Raw genomic sequence first — 24,037 nt, forward strand, 5'->3', positions numbered from 1 at the left:
GTAACTAAATATATTTATTCAGCTGTACTCCGCTACATTTCAGAGGCAAATATTGTGTACTATTTACTCCAATTATTTGACAGCTTTAGTTGGAAGTTACTTTGTAGATTTAGATTATCATTTCAAAATTTAAATTTAAAAATGTATCAATTAATAATAATTATAAGCCCTATTTCATACTTTGTACTTTTGAAAATAGGCAATTTACAACCTCACATCTTGGGGAGCTTGAAAATCTGTACTTTCAAAAGATTTTGACACATTTTTTTAAGTTGGAGGAAAAAAGGTTTCTGAATAGCCTACAAGAGTACTTTTACTTTTAGTGTTTTAAATATATTTTGATGCAATCACTGTCAGTCTGTACCCATTCTGCAAACTGTTTGCCAAAACCACTAGCCTCGGTCCCAGGCTCACTTAACTGCGCAAAACCACTGGTTGCACACAAGACATTTGATTGGTTAGTTCTGGTCACGAGTCACAACATCCTCTGCCTGGGACTTCCTGTCTGCTTCCTGTCGCGTCACGGCAGCCATGACAACCATAGACATATATACATAGACGCCTCATTTGCCGCTGCAGTTCATTGGAGGGACGTGTATCCCAATGAAGGCGGAAGTGCAGTGCTGAAGGCTTTTTTTTTTTTTTAACAAATCTTTATAACAGTCATGACAATATACATTACAAAACAAGACAAACAAACAAACAAACACAAACAACAAAGTTATTAACAATACAACATCAGAGCCAGGGGGGATTAGATTACTAACAGAAAACATTAAAGAGTGAACACAAAGCAACAGTTCTCCGCAGCTTTCTTATTTAGAAGTGCTGAAGGCATTTGCTGAAGGCGACTGCGTCGCTGCCCGAGTGACGTCACTCACGTGACTCCTCCATGTCTCTCGCTGTCACTCAAGTGACTACTGGCCAATCACAGCGCGTCTTTTCCGGGACTTATGTTACGCACGCGGAAGCTTGTAAGCTTCCGCTTTGCTTCCGCTAATGCTTTGCAAGGAATGTCGGGAAAATTGTGCCTTCAATGGTGACACACGCCTCAGAGCCGGAAGGGGCGTCTATGTATATATGTCTATGATGACAACCCCGACAACGAACCAAGTTTAGCAATGGGTGGAACGACACCGCCACAGAAGTCTCTGAAATGTACAGTGTACTTGGATATACAGGCTGTAAGTACATGAAATACAATAGGTTTCGTTTCGTTTTGTTTTGATTGTTGACATATGATCCGGGATCATTGATCCCGTAGCCTGCTGTGTACATCTTAAACTATACCTTCATATCCCCCAATCCTTATGTTCTTATCATACATCATCCCTTTATAATCGCAATCTGTTCTTATCGAATAGATAACGCATTGAGCAAGATGCTGCAGTTATCCTGGCTGAAGTTTGGTTGTTTAGACGTGTTTAAACTTTGTGTATTATTTGGGAGACCTGAAACGACGCGACTTGACTCTGATTTGAGCGCCTTAAAAAGTGAACGTGTAGTATACATGCATCAACGTTCATATTTCAAGTATAAAGTGCTCACCCCTGAGGCCACGGATGTTAGAACTTTCCACGGGCGGGTATTAGCACCCGTGCATTCCGTAGTGTTATATAAAATAACTTTTATCCGACCGCCGGCCAGTTTCTCAGTTTCTTCGCCATATTGCTTTCAACTACGCGCCTCTATCGGCTGAGAAGTGCATTGCACTCTGTTACATTATAACTTTTTGAGAAAATGGTCACCGGCCGGATTCAAATGCTTTTTATTGAAGAATACGGAATGCACGGGTTCTAATACGCACCCGTACGCAATTCTAACACCCGTGACCCCGGGGTGAGCGCTTTATATTTTAAATCTGAAGGTTTATGTACACGTTAACTTTGTAAATGTAGCAAGGCGCTCAAAACAGGGGGAGGTTCCGCCATGACGCTCGTGAAGGACGACGAGCGTCCGTTGTATTTGGCGTCGCATATTATAGTTAGCTGCTGCTGCGCTGCATTGTGTGCTCTTTCTTCCCTAGAAAGGAAATTAAAGTGTAATAATAATAAATAGATGATAATAAAATAAATAATGATCTTAGTGGGATACAAATACAATTCCAATGAGCTGTGCATAATCACACAGTCAATAAACATGTAGGCCTACTGTACTGTAGTGTAAACACAATACAAAGAATGAGCACCTATGAAGATCACTGTTTGTGCTAGATCACCTGCCCAGGAGTTGTGCTACATGAGCAGGAGGACCTCTACATCAGTGTCTGCATCATGGGCCAGTACAGAAAGACTGGGTGTGTGCCTCCGGTATTCCCTCTGCGCTTTCATCACAAAATGGTCTTCATCAAGGTGAGAAAGACATTATCTGGGTTGGCTTCATTATACATCGCTGTTGTCAGGCAGAAACTCTCATCTCCATTGTTTTTGTTGTTGTAAATTAACGCGGTATACTTGATCATACTGCAGCATCACACAAAAGCATCAGAACCACAAGCCCACCTTCTACGTGCTGTTTTTGAATTTGAATCCTGATAAGTAACAGTTTTGGTCATATATGAGGTTTCCAGACAATATTTTTTATGAAGAGAGGGTAAAAAGCAGAGATGAGACGACGGTTTAGATAAGCCTTTCTTTATCCCCAGTGGGGAATCCAGCTGTCATCGCAGCAACAGCAGTAAGAGTGAAACACAGGGGATAGGGATAGTGAGTAAGATTCAACAATCAAAGATTGCTAAGAATAAATAAAGTAAAACAGATTGATGTACAGACTATCAACAGTGAATGTGAGAATGAATACATGTACACTGTCAACAGGCCTTCAACATACAGTTCATATAATTGGGAGGTGTACGTCATCATTTCTCCCATTTCAATAACTACCATTTACCATGTGTCCTTTAGGGAAATAGTGCTTCACTGTTCACTTTCATCCACAATCATCATCACACACCATAATGTTTTGTTTTTATTTTCGCAAATCCAAATTAACACTTTCAAGGTATACAAATAGTGTCCCAAATTGGCCAGCACAAATAGTGCTGGCCACAGAACAGCTACTGTTGAGGGAGCGAAGTGTTAGTTAGCCTGAAAACCACACGAATCTGCCACAGGAAAACAAAGAATCCCTGGGGAGATTGTTCTGGCACTCCTCAGTTTGAATTACATTTTGCTAATCACATTTGTGACTAATGAGAGAGCCCACTATTCAAAGTGAGACCTTTTTACCAAACCGCCCCTTGGAAATAAACCTTCCACACCCAAGCTAGCGAAGTGGTGTTCAGACAATACGAACACCCAAAAGAAATAATCAAAATCGCTCTCAAAATGTACTTAAAGTACCAAAAGTGGTAAAAAAAAAGTGGCCCAGGACCCCTGGCCACTTTGAGAATCACTGCAGTAATACTGTACACAAAAGGAAACTGCTGATTGGTCCGTGCTTGTCTGTTATTCTTCACCAGACTTTTCCAGGCGTAGTTGACCCTGGTGATGTGGCTGAACTCCTCGAAGGTAAGCCGTCTCCTGAGGTTTGATTCCTCATCGCTCATTCCCGAATCATCTGCTGTTTTATGCTCATAGGCTATTAGTTGTGATACTGATCATTAGCTTACAGGAAGTTTGTGCTTTCTCTCCGCTTAGCTGACACTACATCTTTTGAGCTGATTCAGCTGGTACCTCCAGGTATGCTTTCGGATGATGCCATATGGGCATGTTCTGTTCTGAGTTTGTCAAAACAGTGCAAAAATAGGAGCTCATCTTTATGTGCGTGCTTACGTACGTGCGTGCGTGTGTGGTTTCAGTGGGCGAGATTCTGGCCACAGTGGAGGAGTGCACTAGAGACTTCTTGTACCCTGGACCCAGGCTCAGTTCCAAAGATGGGGCTCTAGAGAGAGAAATGCTGATGAAGAGGTCCCCTACCTTCCCGGTAGGTTTCCAATGTTCCCTTCATTTCCGTCAGTCTTTTCTGTCCATATTCTCTGAGTTCAACTGACTTCTTCAGTCGTACTCTTCCTCTCCCCCTCTCGCCTACACCTCTCTCCATATCTCCTTCCCCCTCAATTTCTCTTTCTCTCCTTCCTGCCTCATCTGTCCATCTGTCCCTGCAGATTTCTTTTCCATCACATCCTGAAGCCCCAACAATAATCTCGTTTAGACATCTATGAACACTTGTCGCGCTTTCGTGTTTGTATTCAAGGCTTGGATAGCAATTTAGATGCCTCTATTCACACTGCCAGATAATTTAAACATCACTCAAGCCTTTCTTGTTTGTGCCAATTTGTTGTTCTTGCACAGGCGTAGAGTGACGATTTACGGTTGTAAATCTCATCCTGGCCATGTTGTTTATGTGTGCTTGTGTGCTTTGGTCTCCATCATTGTGTAAATGCATGTTTGTTCCTAATTCTCTCTTTCACCAGGGAATCTCCCCCAAAGTGGAGTTTTTTACCTCTTCTGTCATTGAGGAGAGTGGCGGAAAGGACAGCGGGGCCGTCTCACCTGTAAGTGTGTCTCGTATCAGAGAGCATGCACACACGCACTCACACGCACACACTCCTAGCCAAACAAAAGCACAGGTACTCATGGTAAACATACGTTAATTCACTTCATCTTTGAGACATTTTTGCTTTCGTTTTTTTAATCAATATTATAAACAGGAACTAGAGTAGCAGCCTTTAGTGGTAAGTTATACAGGTTGTTGAGAGTGCTCATATAACTGCAATGTAGCAAACAGTAATATTTGTTTCTAGATCAGTGGTTCTGAAAGCCCCCAGGGGATTCCACAGGGTCCCCAGATAAGTTATTGATAGTTAGGGACCAAATGGACCAGAGACGAAGAGTTATATATTATACTTATGATTGTCACGGGGGGTTTTGTTGGTTACTTTCATTTACAGTTTGGTAATAAACACAGTGGTACGAATTCAGTTCACAACGAACAAATGATTCACTCATGACTTGTTTCAGCATCTTGTTTCAGCACCATGTTTCAGCACCATGTTTCAGCACCATAACAGTAGTAATGGATGATCAAAAGAGGAGTTACAAATTCTTCACAGGGGCGCAAGCCCCTCAGCCCCCACATACATGACGTCACAGAAATGGACCCTTAAAGTTCTGTAACACAGAGTGTACGTACCAGGGAACCAAATGGACCCTTAGAGATCTGTAACTCAGAGAGTGTGCAAATCCACTTGGTTCCATTTGCACACTCTCTTAGTTATGGGGGTTCATGGAATAATGCATACCAAACTGGGGGGGTCTTTGAAATAAAACAAAGTTTTAGAAGTTAAGAACCACTGTTCTAGATCATTCTGATGAGCAGCATCACTCTCAATCATTTGAGTCCGTTTCCACCATATAGACCTACCTTCTATTGTTGCCATGGCTACTGCCATCTATCTATCCCTGTAGTGTTTCAAGGGTATCTGTTCTCTCCTTGTGAATGTAATTACAGAGAGACAGATCTGTGGTTCCGATAGCAGGGCCCTTGCACTGTTCCTGCTACTACACAGCAAAAAACCCTGAGTGTTCCTTTGTTTACCTCTGAGACTGTACTCTCAGAGTTAAAGGAAATGCTGTGTAGCAAGTAGGGCTGCAGCTTCCAATTATTTTCATAGTGATTATTATTCATAGTGACATCGATTACTATTTCGATTAATTGGATAATCGAGAAGCGTTTATTTGCAATTTTGAATAGATTAACCACTTAACCAAAAGTTGCTCAAAATTGTGATAGATTATTAATAGATAATTTTACTAAATCATTGATTATTAATCATTTTCTTGATGGCTATTCAGATGGCTTAGTTTGTCTTTTTGCACCCCTATAGTAGCAAGGTCTTCATACAGTTAAGGAGATCCAGTCAGGCAGTTGGTTACTCAAATTCACATCCTTCCCTCACCTGCATCTCTTCTTGTGTCCTTTTTGCATTGAAAGGGCAACCTGTGCTCAGCTGCATAAAATCACCATTTTACCTCGCAAAGGAGGTGGATTTCATTCTCTCTTTTTCCCCTCGCTCTCTCTATCTGGCCCTCTATCTTTATTTCTCTCCTCCAGTCTCTCCAGAATTTATGGCGTATAAGGCACTTCCATCTATTCTCTTCAATATAATCTTCTCAGTTGTGTGTGTGTGTGTGTGTGTGTGTGTGTGTGTGTGTGTGTGCGTGTGCGCGTGTGTGCGTGTGTGGTGCGTGTGTGCGTGCACGTGGAGGACGGCAGGAGAGCTCTGTCTATTTTCTCTGAGAGAATGTAAGGTACCTTTTGCTGCAGCCCACCGAAAAAAGAAACAATTGTTTTGTTTTTGGAGGGGGGATAAAAGGAAAGACAATCCTTGTAACAGCTTGGCAGTCCTGTTAGTACCTTATGATCTATCGCATATGGGTTGGTGCAGAGCCATATATTTTCCAGGTGCACTAACATAAGCAGAGGCTGTTTGGTTAAATGGGATGTCATTGACACCAAGGCAAATTGTCAATGTGTTCTCCTGGCCCCTTAGGGAGACATGCGGATCAGGGCCCAGCCGTGGCTGTCACACTGTTGAATTTCTCCATTCTCACGGACCTAATGGCGCTTCAACATGGGCGTGCCAATTCGTCCCAAGTGTCCTGTTTTATTATGGATCACAGAATGAAAGCACCTGCTTACAGAAATCTCTATATCTGTAATGGTGGGAAATATACATTCCATCTCTCACAAAGTATCTCTCTCTCTCTCTTTCCTTGGTCACTCTTTCCTACTCATCTTCCCTATACCGCTTTTCTCTCACCCCTCTAAATTGCCTTTCTGTATCTTCTCTGTATCCTGTTCCATAGACATCTGTCTAGTATGCTTTCGCTCATGTCAATCTTGCTGTGTTTCCCCGTCCATGTGCCTCTCGTAAAAAAATAAACCCTTTTTTTAAAGGCCATCCGCCACTGTTCTCTCTCTTAAATGTTGCTTCTTTATTCCTATCAACATAATTTGATAGGAAATGATTATAAGATAATAAGTTTGTATTGATCCCTGGAGGGAAATGCAGGTGTCATAGCAGCAGGCAGTGAGAATGAAACACAGCAGAGGTACAGGTAAGAGTCAACCAAGAAATTATTAAATTAAAATACTGAGCTGTTGGCCCTAGATATCGGTACTGGATCGCTGAATGAGTGAACATAATGTACATCTATCAATAAATGTACAGTGAATTTATGAATGAATATAAATCTATTGCTATACATCTATCAACAGTGAATGAACATGTGAATGAAATTAATATTATTACAGTCTCAAAGGTTCTTAACAGGCATCTGTCAACATTTGGCAATGTACCTGTACATCTTAGTAGTCCATGTGGAAGTGTGCCAGAGTCCATGCAGGAGTCAGTCATTCAAAAGAACAGACAGTGCCAGAGTCAAAGCAAGAGTCAGTAATCCCAAAGAACGGAACACACAGTACAAGTTGGGGTGCCTGATGGCTACTGGCACAAAGGACTGGCCAAGGCACTTTGTGGTGTGCTGAGGAGGGCTGTAGCTGAACGTGCTCCTGGTCCTTGCCAGCTCATCATAGAGGGGGTGAGAGGGGTTCTTCAGGATAGCGTCCAGCTTGTCATCCTCCTCCGCCAGGAAGACTAGTTGTGCTTCAGGGCACAGCTAATGGGGATCACAACAAGCAAACAAAAATCCTCCTCCGCTACCACCTCCAGATTGTCCAGTACGACTACAGAGTTAGCCTTTACTCATCAAAGTTTAGTTTGTTGGCGTCCCTTGTGCTGATGTCACCGCCCACCCGCACCAACATACCACAGCAACGAAGAAGACGCTAGCTACTACAATCTGGTATGTTCAATGTTTGTTGCAAACATTGAAGGATCATGAGCCTCCTCAGTCTCTTCCTGTATAGGGCCTCGGTACAGCACCGTTTATTGTTCACATGTACTCCTAGGACCTTGTAGGTGTCCACCATGTGCACATCGTCTCTTCTCGCTCCACTGTTAAGGCCTATTCATAGTCTGGATTTTCGGTGGTGAGGTGACCACCGGAGCTGTAATAACGTGGAGCGGTGGTGAGTAAAAACAGAGAGAAGGGCTGGGGAGAGCGGTGGTTTGCTCTTCACCGCGGCTCAGTGACGTCATGTTGTAGTTCGGTGGTCACCTCACCACCGTAAAAACCAGACTATGAATTACGCTTTAGACCACTCAGTTTGCTCAGCCTGTCTAGGTGGAGCAGGTAGATGATGGCATCATCCACACCAATGCTATGCCTTCTTAACATTGGCTTACAGTAGGTCCGGTCTTATACTCTCTTGTATTACAGGTCACATATTGGGTGAGGTTTGTCAGGATTTTTTTTTCTTTTTTTTTTTTCTGCCTTTATTGATAGGTTGAAAGTAGACTGACAGGAAATGGGGAGAGAGATGGGGGAAGACACGCGGCAAAGGCCGTCGGGATCGGGAGTCGAACCCGCGGCACGCCGTCAGGCTGGCTTGGCAGCCTAGGTGCCCAGACGGTTGAGCTAAGCGTCTGGGCAGAATTTAGACATTTTAACATGGTTAAAATAGGCACTGACTGTGATGATTGTGCTGGGGTTCTTTATAATCCTGCGACAGCGGAGTGGATGATGTCAGCCAGGTGCCCTGCCACAGAGATTTCTCGTGGTATTGTATGGTCTCCGAGGCAAGCTTCATTTTCTTGTTTGATAAGCAACTTGTAGCTCGTGCTTTATTGGCTCAAGGACAGACCCTCATATTTCACAATACCGTCAGCTGCATAGAAGCTAATCACTCAGCTTTGGACAGGAAAGAGGGACAGACCTTCACTGGCTCTCCACCAGCAAACGAACAACAGATGGAAGACGGAACAAAGAGGACAGAGAAGCCTAGATGTTTTGTCGTAAGCTTGTAAATCTATCATTTTCAGTGAGCAGCACCATCATGCAATGAAGCATAAACTAGGCTTGAGGCTAGAGTGTGAGCACAGAGGAGGGCGGAGAAAAAAGGGGGAAACCTGACTTTGTTTAATTCCATTAAATCAATACACTCTGAAATGGCAACCTCAATCAGGATTTATTTATCATCCCCTTCCTTTAAAAAAAATGAGTTTCAATGCTCCATGATGTCTGTAATTAGCATTTAGATAATCTTTGTTTTACAGCCAAGTAATGCCTCTTATCTCATTAGACTGGAGATGGCCATCAAACACAATTAACATTTTTCCTTAACTTATTTATCTTGGCCCAGCACCGCCCGGAGGAAGCGGGATATTGCATCCGACAATGATGTTAGTGGCCATTAGAGTTATTGAAGTTATTCTGCAGAGGTGGTCTTAGCCATGAGGGCCCTATTGTTGTTAACACTTATGCTGCATGAATTAGCTAATGGTTTAATGGTGTCATCGAAAGAAAACAAGTCTGTATAGAGGCTGAGAGCAATAATTGGCTTAATGGTTGACATATCTGCAGTCTACAGAAAACTTTAGACGTTGAGACTAAAAGCTGCATATTGCCTGGAAACCAGGTGAATCTGCCAGCTCAAATTTAATTTAATTTGCATTTGTGTATTGGTCTGGCAATGTCAGTCCAGCATAATTGTCTCTGTGTATGCCTCCCAAATAACCTAAATCAGAGCATATGTTGTCAGATCATGCTGACAAACTGGAAGAAAATGACGTTATTTTGTTGTCTCATGCCAGCATTGTTGACGCTCTTTCTCTTTTCCTTTTGTCCATTTTTCTTTTCTCTTCAGACTGACTGTCTCTCTCCAGTGAGGGCATCTCCATCCCTGCCCAGGCGGAGCTCAGAAAAATGTCCACCATCATGCCAACAGCATAGCAGAGAGCATGATGGCAACTGTAGTCCACAGGAAAGCAGGAAGGAAACTCTTACTAATACCGAGGCTAAAAAGACATGGTCGTGGTAGGGCTGGGCTTTATCAATATTATATCAATACTGTGATGTGAGACTAGATAATCGATAATCGATAATCGATTTTGCATAATATAATATAATATAATATAATATTGTGATATGACAAGTGTTGTTTTTTCTACCTTATATATATCTAAAATATGTATATTATATATAAACATAATTGCGAAAGTTGCCAACCTACAAGCTACACAAACCCTAGCCGACCAAGGAGCTTGTAGGTTTTATTGTCACAATATCGATATGAAGGTATTTGGATATATATCGTACTCTCTGATTTTGTCCATAGCCCTAGGACGGGGTCTTCTACGGACTCTAGCTACCAGCAGCCAACAGTAGCCTCCAGGACACGAGCGCTGTCACCCTACACCCACCGCAGAATGTGTGAACTGTCAGAAGACGCCAGGCAAAGACTCAGACATCTCCAGCTGGGGCCTCATCTTTTCAAGAAGGAGACAGAGAGCCAGACACCATTCCTGGTTGGTAAACGTTTAGCTCTGAATGACGTTTTTCCGAGCTGTACAGCGATAACACTCTAAAACGCATGAGTTTTTTCAAATCCGAAGAGAGCCTCTATATGCCAAAGAGTGTGTCCCTAGAAAGGAACCTGGCTGTGGGCATTCCCCTGTATTTTCAAACGGTATTATACAGTCCTAGTCCCTAAAGATTCCTCGAAGCTGTTGCACTTGTTCTGGTAAATGATAGAGAATTTTAAACTTGGATCTTTTTACCTATGTACACACACACACACACACACACACACACACACACACACACACACACATACACACACACACACACACACACACACCGGGTGTAGAGGTCCTCCAGACTGGGCAGCTCACACACGGTGATCCTCTCTGCAGTGCGGACGACCCTCCTCATCGCCTTGGTTTCTGTCCGTGCAGATGCCGTACCAGGATGTGAAGCTGCCCGTCACGAGGATCTCTATTGTGCCTCTGTAGAAGTCTCTGATTGTGTCCATACAGGCGCAGTTGGGCCTGTTTTAAGACTGCAGTGACATGGCAGTCCTAGGTCAGGTCCTTCTCAATGTTCACCCCCAGGTATTTGAAAGTGTCCAGTTGTCCACCCTTTCCACCACTGAGCCATTGATGGTTGGAGCTCATCCTTCTTTTTCCTGTAGTCCACCACAGTCTCCTTGGTCTTTTTGCCGTTCAGAGGTGGTTGTCTGTGCACCACTGCTCCAAGGTGGCCACCTCCTCCCTGTACTGTAGGCCGACCCGTCGCCGCCGGAGATCAGACCCACCACTGGCGTGTCGTCAGCAAACTTCACCACATGGTTTGACTTCTGTGTCGCCACACAGTCGTAGGTGTACAGCCTGGAGAGTGCTGAGGACACACCCCTATGCTGAGAGTTAGTGTGTAGGACGTACGACCATCCACTCTTCACTGTCTGGGGGCGGTCCGTCAGGAAGCTCTGAATCCAGTTGCACAGTGATGTGTTCAAGCCCAGGTCTCGGAGCTTGCCATCGAGCCTGGAGGGAATTATGGTGTTAAATGCGTTGCTATATATATAACAGCATTCTCACGTAGGTGCAACTTCCCTCCAGGTGGGAAAGGGCTGTGTGCAGGACATGGGCGATGGTTCTACTTCTGTGCTCCTGTTTGCTCGGTAGGCAAACTGCAGGGGATCAAGGGGATGCAGGGGATATCTGGCTGACTCGCTAGCAACATTAGAAATCTGTCTTGACCACATCGTCCCTGTTCAGTGGCAAACTCAACATGTTGGGACTTGTGGATTGTTGCCAAAGATTTAGTGTAGAGGAAAGAAGAGGGGGCCTATTATAGAACCCTCGGGGGCTCCTGTCAACTATAGGGTTTAATTTATTTAATCTGTGACTGCACAGATGAAATTGGAAAGTGTTCACTCTTCATTCACTGGCAAGCTGAAAATATGTTGCATTTGAATGTGAATCCGATGACAGCAAAGGATAGCCTTGAAATTAAATGTATCTACAGCAGTGGTTCTAAAACTTAATTTTATTTCAAAGACCCCCATAACTCAGAGAGTGTACAAATGGAAATTGTACTGTCTCAGAGTTCCATACCTGTGAGAGTCCATTTGAAACCCCCCAAAGGAACCCTCGATGTCCCTGGACCACACATTGAGAACCTCTGATCTATAATATGATGCTCTATTTTACTTAATGGTGCTCTTCAAATTGAATCAAATCTGGACGTATGACTATCAAATCAATCCACCATGATGCACTTATTAAACAAACTGGTTGCGTAAAGGTGTGAGTAGTTTGCCATGTGATATACCTGTACATGGATCCCACTTACTATAGAATACAGCCGATAGAGCATGTCTTTGTCTAAGCACCCCCTCCCCCCCTTCTGGTTTCCCTCGGGGGATCCCTTAGCCACAACCTTGGTGATTAAGAGTCGAGCTGCAATTAATACATTGTTACTTAATGGAGTAATTAAGTATTTCGGCCCGGTGTTCAAAGTGCGTTCAAGAGCCTTGCCTCTTGTGTTTGTGTGCCATGGGTAGACAATGGCCAAACAACAATAACATATTTCCAAATAAAAACATGTTGACGTGACACACAACGTGGTACGTCAGGCTTTAGGTGAAGAGGTGCCCACATAATTTAGGGTTGCCAACTACAATACCTGAAATTCTAATAAGGGACACCCACCCTGGCCCTGAAAAAGATAAAATCTCTCTATACATGCACAGTTTTTGTATGTTATTACAAGTTACAACCTGTATTATGCATGTGAGCTATTTGAACTTGTAAGCTGTGTGTCATTGATTGATTCCCTTATTATTTCAATGAGAGACACATCTTTTAGGGACGATTCCTTATTTCAAGAGACGGTTGGCAACCGTACCACATATCCTGGGACTGTCCAACTACTGTCATTCTTTCTCAAACTGGCTGAAGGGACTGTATGAGATACGTGTCATTGCAAGCTAAATAAGATGAATATAACATCCATTTTGTCTCTTGAATTAATATTTTTTCCTGATAGATTAATCTAATTATTGGGTGTTTTGGTGTTGACTTTGATTGATTGATTGATTGATTGATTGATTGATTACCTGCCCCACCAGGTGTCTCTTTGCAGCAGTGTCTCTGTGACAGGGACTCCTTCCTCACAGCGTCTATCCACTCCTAAAACCAGTAGCCTGCGTCACAGTCATTCCACTGGTGTCACAGCTGAATGCACAGGTAAGGCTTATCTGACACACACACACACACACACACACACACACACACACACAGACACACACACACGCTCACGCAGATCTACACACAGATCTCCCAAGCATACACACATGGTCAGCCAATATAATATGTACTCCAGCAAAATGCAGTTTCTTCCACAGCCCAGTTTGTACAAGAAAATGAATATTTTATAAGCAAAAAGAATTGTTGCACTTCACAGTTCTCCAGCGCCTCTATCTCTCTCTTGTCTGTCCTCTTGTCTCCCCCAGATTCCTCTCTCCTGGGGACTTACAGACCAAGAATAGCTAAAGTGAGTTACAGTATTTCAATGTCAAGAGCCATTCTTGTCATGTTGTTGTCTCAAAACGTATTAAAGTGCTATCTATAGCCTACTGCATATTTCATGTACATTTAAAACTAGTTTATACAATGACGCACCTCATCCCCTAACCTAACCATAACCGCAAGCACGGGAGCAGACGCTAGTCCATGCGGACGCATGTCCGACTAATGCTCCGTCGGAATTACATGCGGTCCCCATTAATGCATGGTGTTTGCACATATTGTCAAGGAGAAAAGGGTCACATGGTGCTACAAATAACTCTTAAATGTTTGTTTTCAACTAGCATGGTGCACCTAATAGGTGGACGGGCTGTTGCTAGATAGTAAAGTTGTTTGCAGGAACATCATTATTTGAAAGACAATATTTTCAAACAAGAAAGACATTTATTATACTGTTGTGAAAGACATTGCTTAACACCAGTGTTGATTTTGACAGCAAAAGTTTTAATCTTAAATATATTTTAGTCTTTTGAAAAAGAAAAATCCATTTAGTTTTAGTCAGATTTTAGTTACGTGAAATGTTTTATGGGTGTCTAGATTTTATTTTTGTATTTTATTTAGAAATTTAAAGGATAGTCACTTGAGATGCAGCAACTCGTTTTCAAGGGGGTCCTCAGAAAGTAGTTGATTTAGTCGACTAATATGTATTTTGGAAGGCCTTGATAGCGTGGTAATGCCGATTTATACTTTGCATTGTGCCGTAAATAGCAGATCTCCAAGCTCACGACATGTCGTGCTGCAACACGTTGTGAGCTTGTAGATCGTCTATTTTATTTTAAAATGGCTTGTCTTTTAGTTCTACTGGATCGCTGGTGCTACAATGTGGTAAAAATAGATCATATTTATTTACTTGCTAATAACCATTTGACTTCAGACTTGGTGGCTTTATAGTGTTCTCAAAGTCCGCTCCCCAATTAGATGATTGATATTTAGGAACCAAGTGGATCTCTTGCGGGTCTGTAACTCTGAATGTGTGTAAATGGACCCTCTAAGACCCCTCTCAGACACAGAATGTGCAATGTGCAATCCAAATGGACCTGTAACGTTCCATTTGCACGCTCTCAGAGTTATGGAGGTCTGCGGCCAAATGCATACCAACCTGGGGGTCCTTGAAAACAAAAACCTTTGAGGACCACTGTATTATATAGTACAGCTCCAAATGTTTCACTTCTAATTGTTGTTTCAACCTGTTTTCCCAGTCAGGGCGAGGCTCCATGAGGACCCAGTCATCTCCGGGGAAGTCATCCAAGCACAAAGCTCCTATTAGAACCCTAGTGAGAGACACTTCTTTGGCCCAGTCCACGCCTGGGACGTCCAGTTCAATCCTCAGCAGCTTCTCTCTAAGGGAACGGTAAAGAACCAGGGATAACTAACACTCCGGTTCAGTCTCTATCCTTTTATTACTCTATGGTCATGACCCAAGGAATCCATGGAAAAGGACATTTTGATTTTACGACTTAAGGTTCAAGAGTTATAGGGAAAAATGCAAAGTGGGCTGTTATAGCGCCACCATGAGGCCGACTAATTCCTTTTCAATTAATTTTCATAATTATTATGAACCTCCCCCCAAGTCTTGTAAATATGGCGCTTACGGTCTCCAAGGAAAAAAATACTTGAATTGGAGCCTTAATTAGTCTTCGATCTTCCCATTATAAGGGAGAACTAATTAATGAATATCAATTAAACTATACAACATATCTCTTAGCAAAATACGAGCACACGATTCCCGATGAAGCCGGTCGATTTGACATATTATGGCTCAAGTGCGTGCTACCAAAACTTTGGGACAAGTAGCGTGCCAAAGTATCGCTGATTTACAATAACAATAGTCTGGTTGCCCCATTAGGGCAACCACACTAACTATTTTTTTAAAAGAAAGAATACTGTGGCTTTTTTAGTGTTTTTTTCCCACAGTGCTAGACGTAGATTTAGGTCAAGTCTGATCCAACGGTTAAGTGCGGCAATTTACACAGCCGTTGTTTACTTGCTTACTTTATTTGCACTGAAAAGACTGTGGCTGTTTTGGAAGAATTAATTAATTTTAATAACTATTTGGGGGCCCACTTTCAACATGCTCACGGCCCACCAGCGCTACCCAGCCCACAGGTTTCAACATGCTCACGGCCCACCAGCGCTACCCAGCCCACAGGTTTCAACATGCTCACGGCCCACCAGCGCTACCCAGCCCACAGGTTTCAACATGCTCACGGCCCACCAGCGCTACCCAGCCCACAGGTTTCAACATGCTCACGGCCCACCAGCGCCACCCAGCCCACAGGTTGGGAATCGCTGGTCTAGAACAGTCTGTTAAACTACCGTTCCAGAAAGTTGAGTCATTTCCAAAACATTGAGTGAAGTGACAGTCAAGTAGTTTAACTTTGAGATATATCTGTCCATAGGTTTTCATGTTACTAATAAGGTAAACTGAACATAAGTACTTCAGTACGAGTAATGAAGAATCGCTTAAAAACATATTATTTTCACTATATGTATGAACTGAATAGAACTGAAAAAAATAAGTTTTTTTCATAATCGACTAAATTGAAGTTTAATCATTGTTGTGCAGAGTGGTGCAGAGTGGATGTGGCATGCACCTTAACCGCTAGGCACGGCACCCACATTATTTCCACTAAAATCAATAATCTTTCATACTGTAAGTAATGAGTGTAAAGTTGGACTTCACTCCACATAACTTACTTTCATTCTCGATTTCTTTTTAGATTATTTATTTATTTTACTTAACGGGAGTCGGGAGCAAAAGTTCCTGTCTTTTCTGATCTGTGGTGTAGGTATAGGTAGTCTCCACTCCATGCAGGTTAGATAAAAGGCAATGTCTGTAAAGTATAAATCAACACGTTTAATCTATCTGTGATCTCCTGAGCGCATCAATGGATGTGAACATCTGAAGAAGAGCATCACAGTTTGTTCTAGCTTTGAAATCCTCATGTTCCATCTAAACTCAGGCCTAAGCCAAAAAACAAACCTTTTTTTGGGGGGGGGGGGGGGGGGGTGGAATTCACCTGGAATTTGTCCTCATCTGCCTGGGTAAACCATTTGTTTGTTCAAAAGATCTCAAAGGATTTGTGTGGTTAAAAAAAAAACATTATTTCTCAATGATTTTCCAATTATATATTGACAAATATGGCCCTGTCATCATGCGGTGCTAGCCGTGCACTGTCGAGTGGGTGTGCTTGTGCGTACACATACGCATACACCTCTAATCTTTAATGTTGATCACACTCGACAGGCACGATGAATTCCCAGCCACCTCTCAAATTATGGGAGCTGATGTCTTGTCATGTTTGTTCATTACTTAGAAAGGAGGGAAAAGAGAAGGGAAAACAAAGAGGAAAATGGTATTGATTTGTGCTGCAGTCTGAGCCCTGATGCATTTGACCCGACGCACACTTTAATACATTCTGAGAGACCTTGTCATCGATCGCGGCAGCTGCAAGTTGAACACACCGATGGGACCGATGTTCTGTTTTGTTTGTTTGTTTGCTCTACCCAGCCTCCGCCCGTTCCCCCCTTTTCTCAGTCCATAAGTAAACATTAAAATCAATAGACAATTTTAAAGTGGAAAGTAAATTGTAGGAAATTAATGATACTTCTTTCTCAATTGGAAACGCGACAGGAGTTGCGAGGTGGAAGATTAGAGCGACCCTAGTAGATTCCCCCAGACAGGGAGAGGGACACGTCTCGCCGTGACTCTAGGATAGAAAAAGAAAATGACAGACGCCAACAGCAACTTTTGCCCCATATGCCCCTGACGTCTCAGTCTATTCATGTAGCCAGATGATTTGTCTTTGACTATGTGAAGCAGGAAGTGAATTTATCTGATTATGGATGAAAAGCTTCCCTAACCCCCGACTGCATCCAAGCTGTGGCATCAGTCAGTCAGTCAGTCAGCATCCGTCCACTCTGACCAAAATGGACGTGGACGAGAGGCAATCCTGGAATTTATTACTCTTTACTTCTATCTGTTTTTCATTGCCATCTTATATTTCATGAGTGCCCGCGGTCATCTTGCGGACAGAATACATTTATATTGTGCTGATGAAGGACGTTTCTGCCTCTTGTTCAAACACATAGGCTATTGTGCTTTTGTTTTCACACTCCATTTCGCATACAAGAAGGCCAAAATTAAAAACAATTTTAGTTGAAGTAAGCGCTTGTGTTCCAAACTGCTTACATGTTTTGTTTGACTTTTTTAATGCAGTGGATAAAAATGTGTCAAGTTGTACTTTAAGTTTGGTCGTGACTCGTGGCACTCCCAGCTTTCCTTAGGTCACAGCACAGACTAGTGGACATCCTGTAAATAACTTACATCATCACCATGGGAAGGATAGCAATGCATGTGAACTTTGTAGAACTACACATGCACTAGAGAATTCATGTAAGATTGTTCAATGGTAATTACTTTCTCCACCTCAAGCCTGCATCATTTAAGTGGTTTATAAAACAGGAGCATAGAATCGGTCATTTGAGATTCTTACAGGTTTTCTAATGTTTTCTCCCTGTCTCTCTTTCTGTTGTGTAACTTGTGTTGCCCTCAGGTTCCAAACCAGTTGGTCCAGTCCCTCCCAACAGATCCACAGCCGGGTCCAGAGGATCCTGCAGACCCACAGAACCCCCCAGAAACACCAAGTAAGAAACACCTGTCCTGCAGTTCCACGCAGATACTGACCAATGACGTGAAGTGCATCACAAAGGCATTTTGCAGTCAAAACCAGTCACACTGCTACTTAATGTGCATAGTTCATTTTAGAGCGATGGACAGGAATGGAGTAAACACTTAAGTGGCATGCACTGCATTGCGGATTTTAGTACGAATGAGACACATCTTAACCTCAAGATTTTCTCATTCAGTGACTCAAACCATCTCTTCACCATGTTTTCTCTTTACATTCAAAACCTTCCTAAGTACCTGCTGGGGCTCTGTACACTTCAAAAAGCAGGGAATTGACAGAGGTTTGTGTTCAAAAGCACAGTAGCGCCAAACCACCACACCCACCCGTCTGCCGGGCCACTTGAAACATCCTGAATGGCGAAACGTTGTCTAATTACTCTAAAGCTGTGTGAAATCGGCTGTGGAATAAAGAGGCAGTATAGTGTGTGTGCTCGCGCATGGATGCATGTGTGCAATCTGTGCATGTGTGCGTGCGTGCATGTGTGTGGGAAGGAGATGTAAGCTGCAGCTGTTGAGGACTCATCTCTCCAACACAAAGACAGACAACAAGGTAGCCAAGTGCCACAGTTGGGAGCCACCAGCTACAAGAGGCTGAGGCAAAGATTTGAGAGAAAGAAAGAGAGATTAAGAAAATCTTTAATCCTGAATGAAAGAGCAGGAGAGACTGGGGGGAGTTAAGTCTGAAAGGAAATTAAGTCAATTATTGACTCCCATAGGGTTCGGACTGAAATAGCTTTGATACAGACAATCCAAACTATTTTGTGTGTATGTCAGTGCACATGAAGGACAAACGTTGTTAGGACAGAGGTGATATATTTCATTCTAGTGCAGAGCATGCACTATGAAATAGAATGAAAACAGCTCTTGGCCTGCAAGTTGAATGTGTTAACTCTTCTTATTGTGGCTTCTTTGTACAGACAATAATGCGTAGATCACAACAAATATAAAGATATGAGACTCTGTACTGTGTTTGCTTTTTTCATGTGGATAAAGACCCGTGTACCCGTGTTCGTACCAAAAGAAATGAGCATGGTTACTATGGTCACTGACATTACGTCTGACATTACGTCAGACCAAAATAAGACCTCGCACCACTCAGTTCACACGGGTGTGATTTTTCACTAACCTTTGAAGAATCACCCCGTCGCTATTGTACCTGAGAATCGAGCGTCAGTGGGTTTTTTATTCCGGTAACGTGATCCAAACGCTTGACGTCACCAGGTTGTCCGACGGAAACCATGTATGTCTTATCAAAAAACTGCTAATTAAACATGTAAAACAAAAGTCGCGTTTAGTGTGTTCCGCAGGGAAAGTGTTAACTTAAGACAGGTTCAGAATAGGATTTAAGTGGTTACCCCGAATTCTTGAATTTATACTGGTATACCAGTATCCAAAGCTACTGTACTTTATCTTTTGATCAAATGATAAAGTTCTTGTCATTAAATGTTGATAAACAAGTACTATGTTTAAGTGAATCTGGAACAGTGATTTAAACACCAGATTTATTTAACTGGTGTTAAATAAAGAAAAACCTTTATTTAACACCAGTTAACTGATTCGGAATGCTGTCACATCATGCTGTGTGAACCAAGCATGAAAGTACATGCTTGGTTGGCAACTTGGAACTGACTTATTCCAAGGATGGCGTAGAGGAAATGCCCTCACCTTGAGAGACTCCATTATTTCTTCCTCTCCTCTCTTCCACTTGATCAACCTTGATAAGTTATCTCTATCATCTCTGTAATGGCAGTTGTTTGTCTCTATCTCTTTTATCTTGGGGAGTAACGTGATGACTTGCCTCTGTCTATGTGATAGTGATCGCTATGGTTGCCTGTACTGTCTGCAGCAGCTGTCTGACCTGAGCACCAACTCCCATGCTCTTTATATCCAGCACACTAAAGCCACATTTGCCACGTTTCTACAGAAACCTTTTTGGAAAGTGTCATGTCCCAACAGCAGCAGCATGGTGTGTATCCGGAATTTGTTGCCAAAGAAAAACCTGTGACTCATACTCCTCAATTTTGTCCAGACAATATATCTGGATCACTAGCAAGAATGTATGGGGCCCTGGGAGCACAAATGAACACTGTTTGAAACAGTTCTTCAGTTCTAATTACTTTGGTGGGGAGGGCAGTGGCATTGGCCACAACGTCTGTCTCAAACACTTCTCCCTGTCTCGTCACTATGGACAAAAACATGGCTGTTCCCCACCACACTTTATCACTCAGTGACCAATTGGATTCATCCACCTCCCTGAATTAAATGTTTTGAGGTTTGATTTGTTGTTCTTGTAGAATACCCTATCTGTGGTCTCTGTCATTTGTTGCCTCAGCCTGTGATGCTTTGGACTAATATGTTAATATCTGTTAGTACTCTCTAACAGTATGATGTGTTTGTGTGTTGTTTCACATAAGGGTCAGGAGAAAAGTACAGCGGATCGGTGTGACATCTCTAGTGACAGCCTGGACCACTGCACCAGGTAAAATACTGTCCCTTTCAACATGATGACCACCCGTAGAGAAGATTTCTCTACTGACTTCTCATTTACCTCCTTTTATATAGCCTCACATCCAATCATTTCTGCACTAATAGGCTATACAGTGTAATCATGGTTAGGACTGACAATGGAACTTTACCTAATAATGGACTGACATACAATTTCATTCTAGACAAAAGATGGTAGTCATTTCCAATAGTTCATATTTCTTTCCCACACTAATGTTAATTCAGTGCCACCTGGTGAACACCAGTTTTGGCCCTCGTTGCCACCGAAGCCCATTATAAATAAAAGAAAGAAAATGAAATTCTATTGTGCATGTAATGTGCATGTCATCACCTGACATGCAGATTAGAGCAATTTTCAAAATATGGATAAAAAAAAAAAAGAATATAAAAAAAAAACTAAAACAGGGGCAGGCGTCCAAAGGCGTCCTGTGGCACTGAGACAGTTAATTGTATGTGTTATAATTAAAAAATAATAGTCTGCACATGCTGAAAAAACTCCTTTTATTGCTTGTCAACATTTTGATCATATGTGTATAATATAGAAGACCAATGATGTAACTATCGTAATTACTTGAAGGTGAAGTGAAGGTCTTACAAACGGTGTATTTGAATCAATTACCTTCACAATCTCTGCTTTTCAAGTGCTTTATTTTAGCCACTGTACCACCACTTGTATTAAGGGTTTGTTTTGTTTTTGTCTTAGCTCCAAAGGTGGTGTGAGGGAGACGTCTGTCCAAGTGGACAACGGGTCCTACTGGAGCACCCAGGCATCCCGTTACAGCAGCAAGCCCCATAGAGCTGTGTTTGAGGACAGTCTGGGAGAAATCTACAAGGACATGTACAGGAAGGCCTCTAGCTCCAACTAAGATCTACACAGTATATTGAATTGTAATGCATTGCAAATGCAAAGGGACAAAGACAATTCCTAGTCCAGGCATTCATTTACGTGGCTGTCCACTTTGCAGAAGGAAACTGGGTGGACCGGTGACTGTTCATCATCTATTGTAACTTTGTAAAGCATGTAGTGTCTATTGTGCCAGTTAACAGCCATGGCAGCAGGTATGATTTGTCTGGTTCCGTCCATTTTAATTTCTTGTCGGGCAGAAACCTTGTATATCCAACACTGTTACTTTTCAGGAAATTGAAACAAGAACCTGTGTTCCAATGGATGCAATGCATTTAGTCACAAGCTCTTGTTAATACTTTTAATTGGTTAAGTATTTATAAAATACTTAAAACAGACATAGGGTAACCACTTCAAACTTTGTGTCCCTATTTTGGGCATGGCATTGTAGGTGATCACATTTTGAGGCGTTGTGAACTTGTAGATCGTCTTTTCGCTACTTACTGTATGCGCAACAGATACAGTATGCAGTGTCGTGCAAATATAGATATGTAGTGTCTATATGCCAATTAACAGGCCTGGGTTAAATAGTCTAACATACTAAAAGTGCAACTAAATATTTCACTACTGTCACAGATCTATTATTTTGTATTAACTTCATTAACTTAATACTCGAATTGAATACACAGGACCCTAACAGAAACAAGCTCTGAGAGCTTATCTGTGTTATCCTTTTAGTATTATTTTGTATAAATCTGTTAAAGTATTCAATCAATCAATTCAATATAAATGATAAACTAATGGGATAAACAGTCCAGTTTATCAGTGGATGTAATGACTTGATGATTGTAATGATTTACTGAATACACACACAGGACAAATATTTGCTATTAGCAAAATGAGTGCCATGATCTCATCTGACATGTACCGAATAGCTTTACCTGCATCATAACCTGTTTATGTACTGAAAACATCGGAAACGGGTTTGAAATTTTGAACATATGTACGCCAAAATTAATAAATTTGACCACAAAATCAAATGTCAGAGATCTATACACGTGGGATCTTGTACATGTGTCAGAGATCTTGTACAAGGGGGGTACTATAGGGCGGCGGCTGCCATACTGTGTTGTAGGCTCAATATGGGTCTGAGCACACCTAAGATTCCATGCACGGACAGAAGAAGCTGTCATTTCCGGGTTTTTAGACAGCTGGTGGATGGGAAAGAAGCTCCACCAACGTGGCAGGTTGCCGCGTCGGCCAGATTCCCGGAAAAGCTTGCCCCAGCGGCATTCTGCCGCGTGGGTGGAGCTTTATTTCCATCCACCAGCTGTCTAAAAACCCGGAAATTACACAAAAGACAGCTTCCTTTGGCCGCACATGGAAGTTCAAGTGTGCCCAGGCTGTATGTCAGTTTGTCACCACGTCTAGTAGGACTATAGTAAATAAAAAAATCACACCCATGTGAAGTGAGTGGTGCAACTCCGTGTGGGGGTCCCCGGAAGTTCCAGACCCACAGGACCACGGCCAGGGTGCCGGCCCGGTTCCGGCGAGCCGCCCCACGTCCGAAACGGTAGAGAAATGAGAGAGTTACCATGTGGGGGTCTCCGGGGAGTCCCCCAGGAATGTGCCCATGGGGCCGGGCCGGTTCCGGCAAGCTGCACCAAGTCCAAAATGGTTGAGAAATGACAGAGTTACCGTGTGGGGGTCCATCTACTGTACCCTACTGTACTGTAGCCTACTGTACTGTACTGGCACACCCAAAATCATCATATATACAGTTAATATGTGCGTGTGTGTTTATGTGTGTGTTAGGTTGCGCCCAGGTGGTGAAAAACAACCATGCTGTTTGCGTGCTCACTGCTCAGACCCACCCAGCCACGCATGCAGCGACCCACACACATAGCTCCGTAAGGGAGTGGTTGCACCACTCAAAAAGTGTGAATGGAGTTGGTGAAAGTGACTTTTTGACGTGCCATAGAGCTGCCATTGAGCCCGCCATTATACATTTCTCAAATTAGAGCACTATATTTCTAAAACTATGAATCATTTCAAAGATTCCTTTTCAGGCAAACTTGTCCACTGTAAGATGAACCTAAATAGGTTTGAATGGGTTTCTAGGTGTAAGTATGTAGGACTAGTAGCATGCCAAAGTTTGTGCTATTGCCATTGAGAATGCATTGGGCATTTGGGTAAAATAACTTAGAAAATACAAAACATTTCAAAGTAAAAAGTTCCAGCATGTGTGCCCACAGTAAGCTGAATGATAAAAAGTGTGAATGGAGTTTCTAGGTGAAAGTGACTTTTTGACGTGCCATAGAGCTGCCATTGAGCCCCATTATAAATGTATCAAATTTGAAAGCACTATATTTCTAAAACTATGAAACATTTCAAAGATTCCTTTTCAGGCAAACTTGTCCACCGTAAGATGAACCTAAATAGGTTGGAATGGGGTTTCTAGGTGTAAGTATGTAGGACTAGTAGGCAGTAGCATGCCAAAGTTTGTGCTATTGCCATTGAGAATGCATTGGGCGTTTAAGTTAAATAACTCAGAAACTACAAA

General features: G+C 42.5%; 1 protein-coding gene across 1 annotated transcript; it reads left to right on the forward strand.

Moving 5' to 3' along the window:
* Positions 1 to 752: 752 nt before the first annotated feature.
* Positions 753 to 22,408, forward strand: spata6 (spermatogenesis associated 6). Its single transcript, XM_079505011.1, has 14 exons — positions 753 to 1,184; positions 2,214 to 2,351; positions 3,461 to 3,509; positions 3,639 to 3,680; positions 3,800 to 3,924; positions 4,415 to 4,495; positions 9,712 to 9,881; positions 10,183 to 10,372; positions 12,979 to 13,096; positions 13,363 to 13,403; positions 14,635 to 14,786; positions 17,992 to 18,082; positions 20,540 to 20,604; positions 21,334 to 22,408. Exons 1-14 carry the CDS (start codon positions 1,122 to 1,124, stop codon positions 21,494 to 21,496), a joined length of 1,488 nt encoding a protein of 495 aa, XP_079361137.1. The 5' UTR covers positions 753 to 1,121; the 3' UTR covers positions 21,497 to 22,408.
* The last annotated feature ends 1,629 nt before the right edge of the window (positions 22,409 to 24,037 follow it).

The sequence above is a fragment of the Electrona antarctica genome, assembly GCF_951216825.1.
Source record: "Electrona antarctica genome assembly, chromosome: 7".
Taxonomy (NCBI): domain Eukaryota; kingdom Metazoa; phylum Chordata; class Actinopteri; order Myctophiformes; family Myctophidae; genus Electrona; species Electrona antarctica.

What these genes read in the sequence shown, in the direction of transcription:
- spata6 (XM_079505011.1), top strand. Translation starts at nt 1,122, where the DNA reads ATGGGTGGAACGACACCGCCACAGAAGTCTCTGAAATGTACAGTGTAC. An exon ending in AGAGGTCCCCTACCTTCCCG is followed by an intron (nt 3,925 to 4,414) that starts GTAGGTTTCCAA and finishes CTCTTTCACCAG; the next exon opens with GGAATCTCCCCCAAAGTGGA. An exon ending in AGAGCCAGACACCATTCCTG is followed by an intron (nt 10,373 to 12,978) that starts GTTGGTAAACGT and finishes CTGCCCCACCAG; the next exon opens with GTGTCTCTTTGCAGCAGTGT.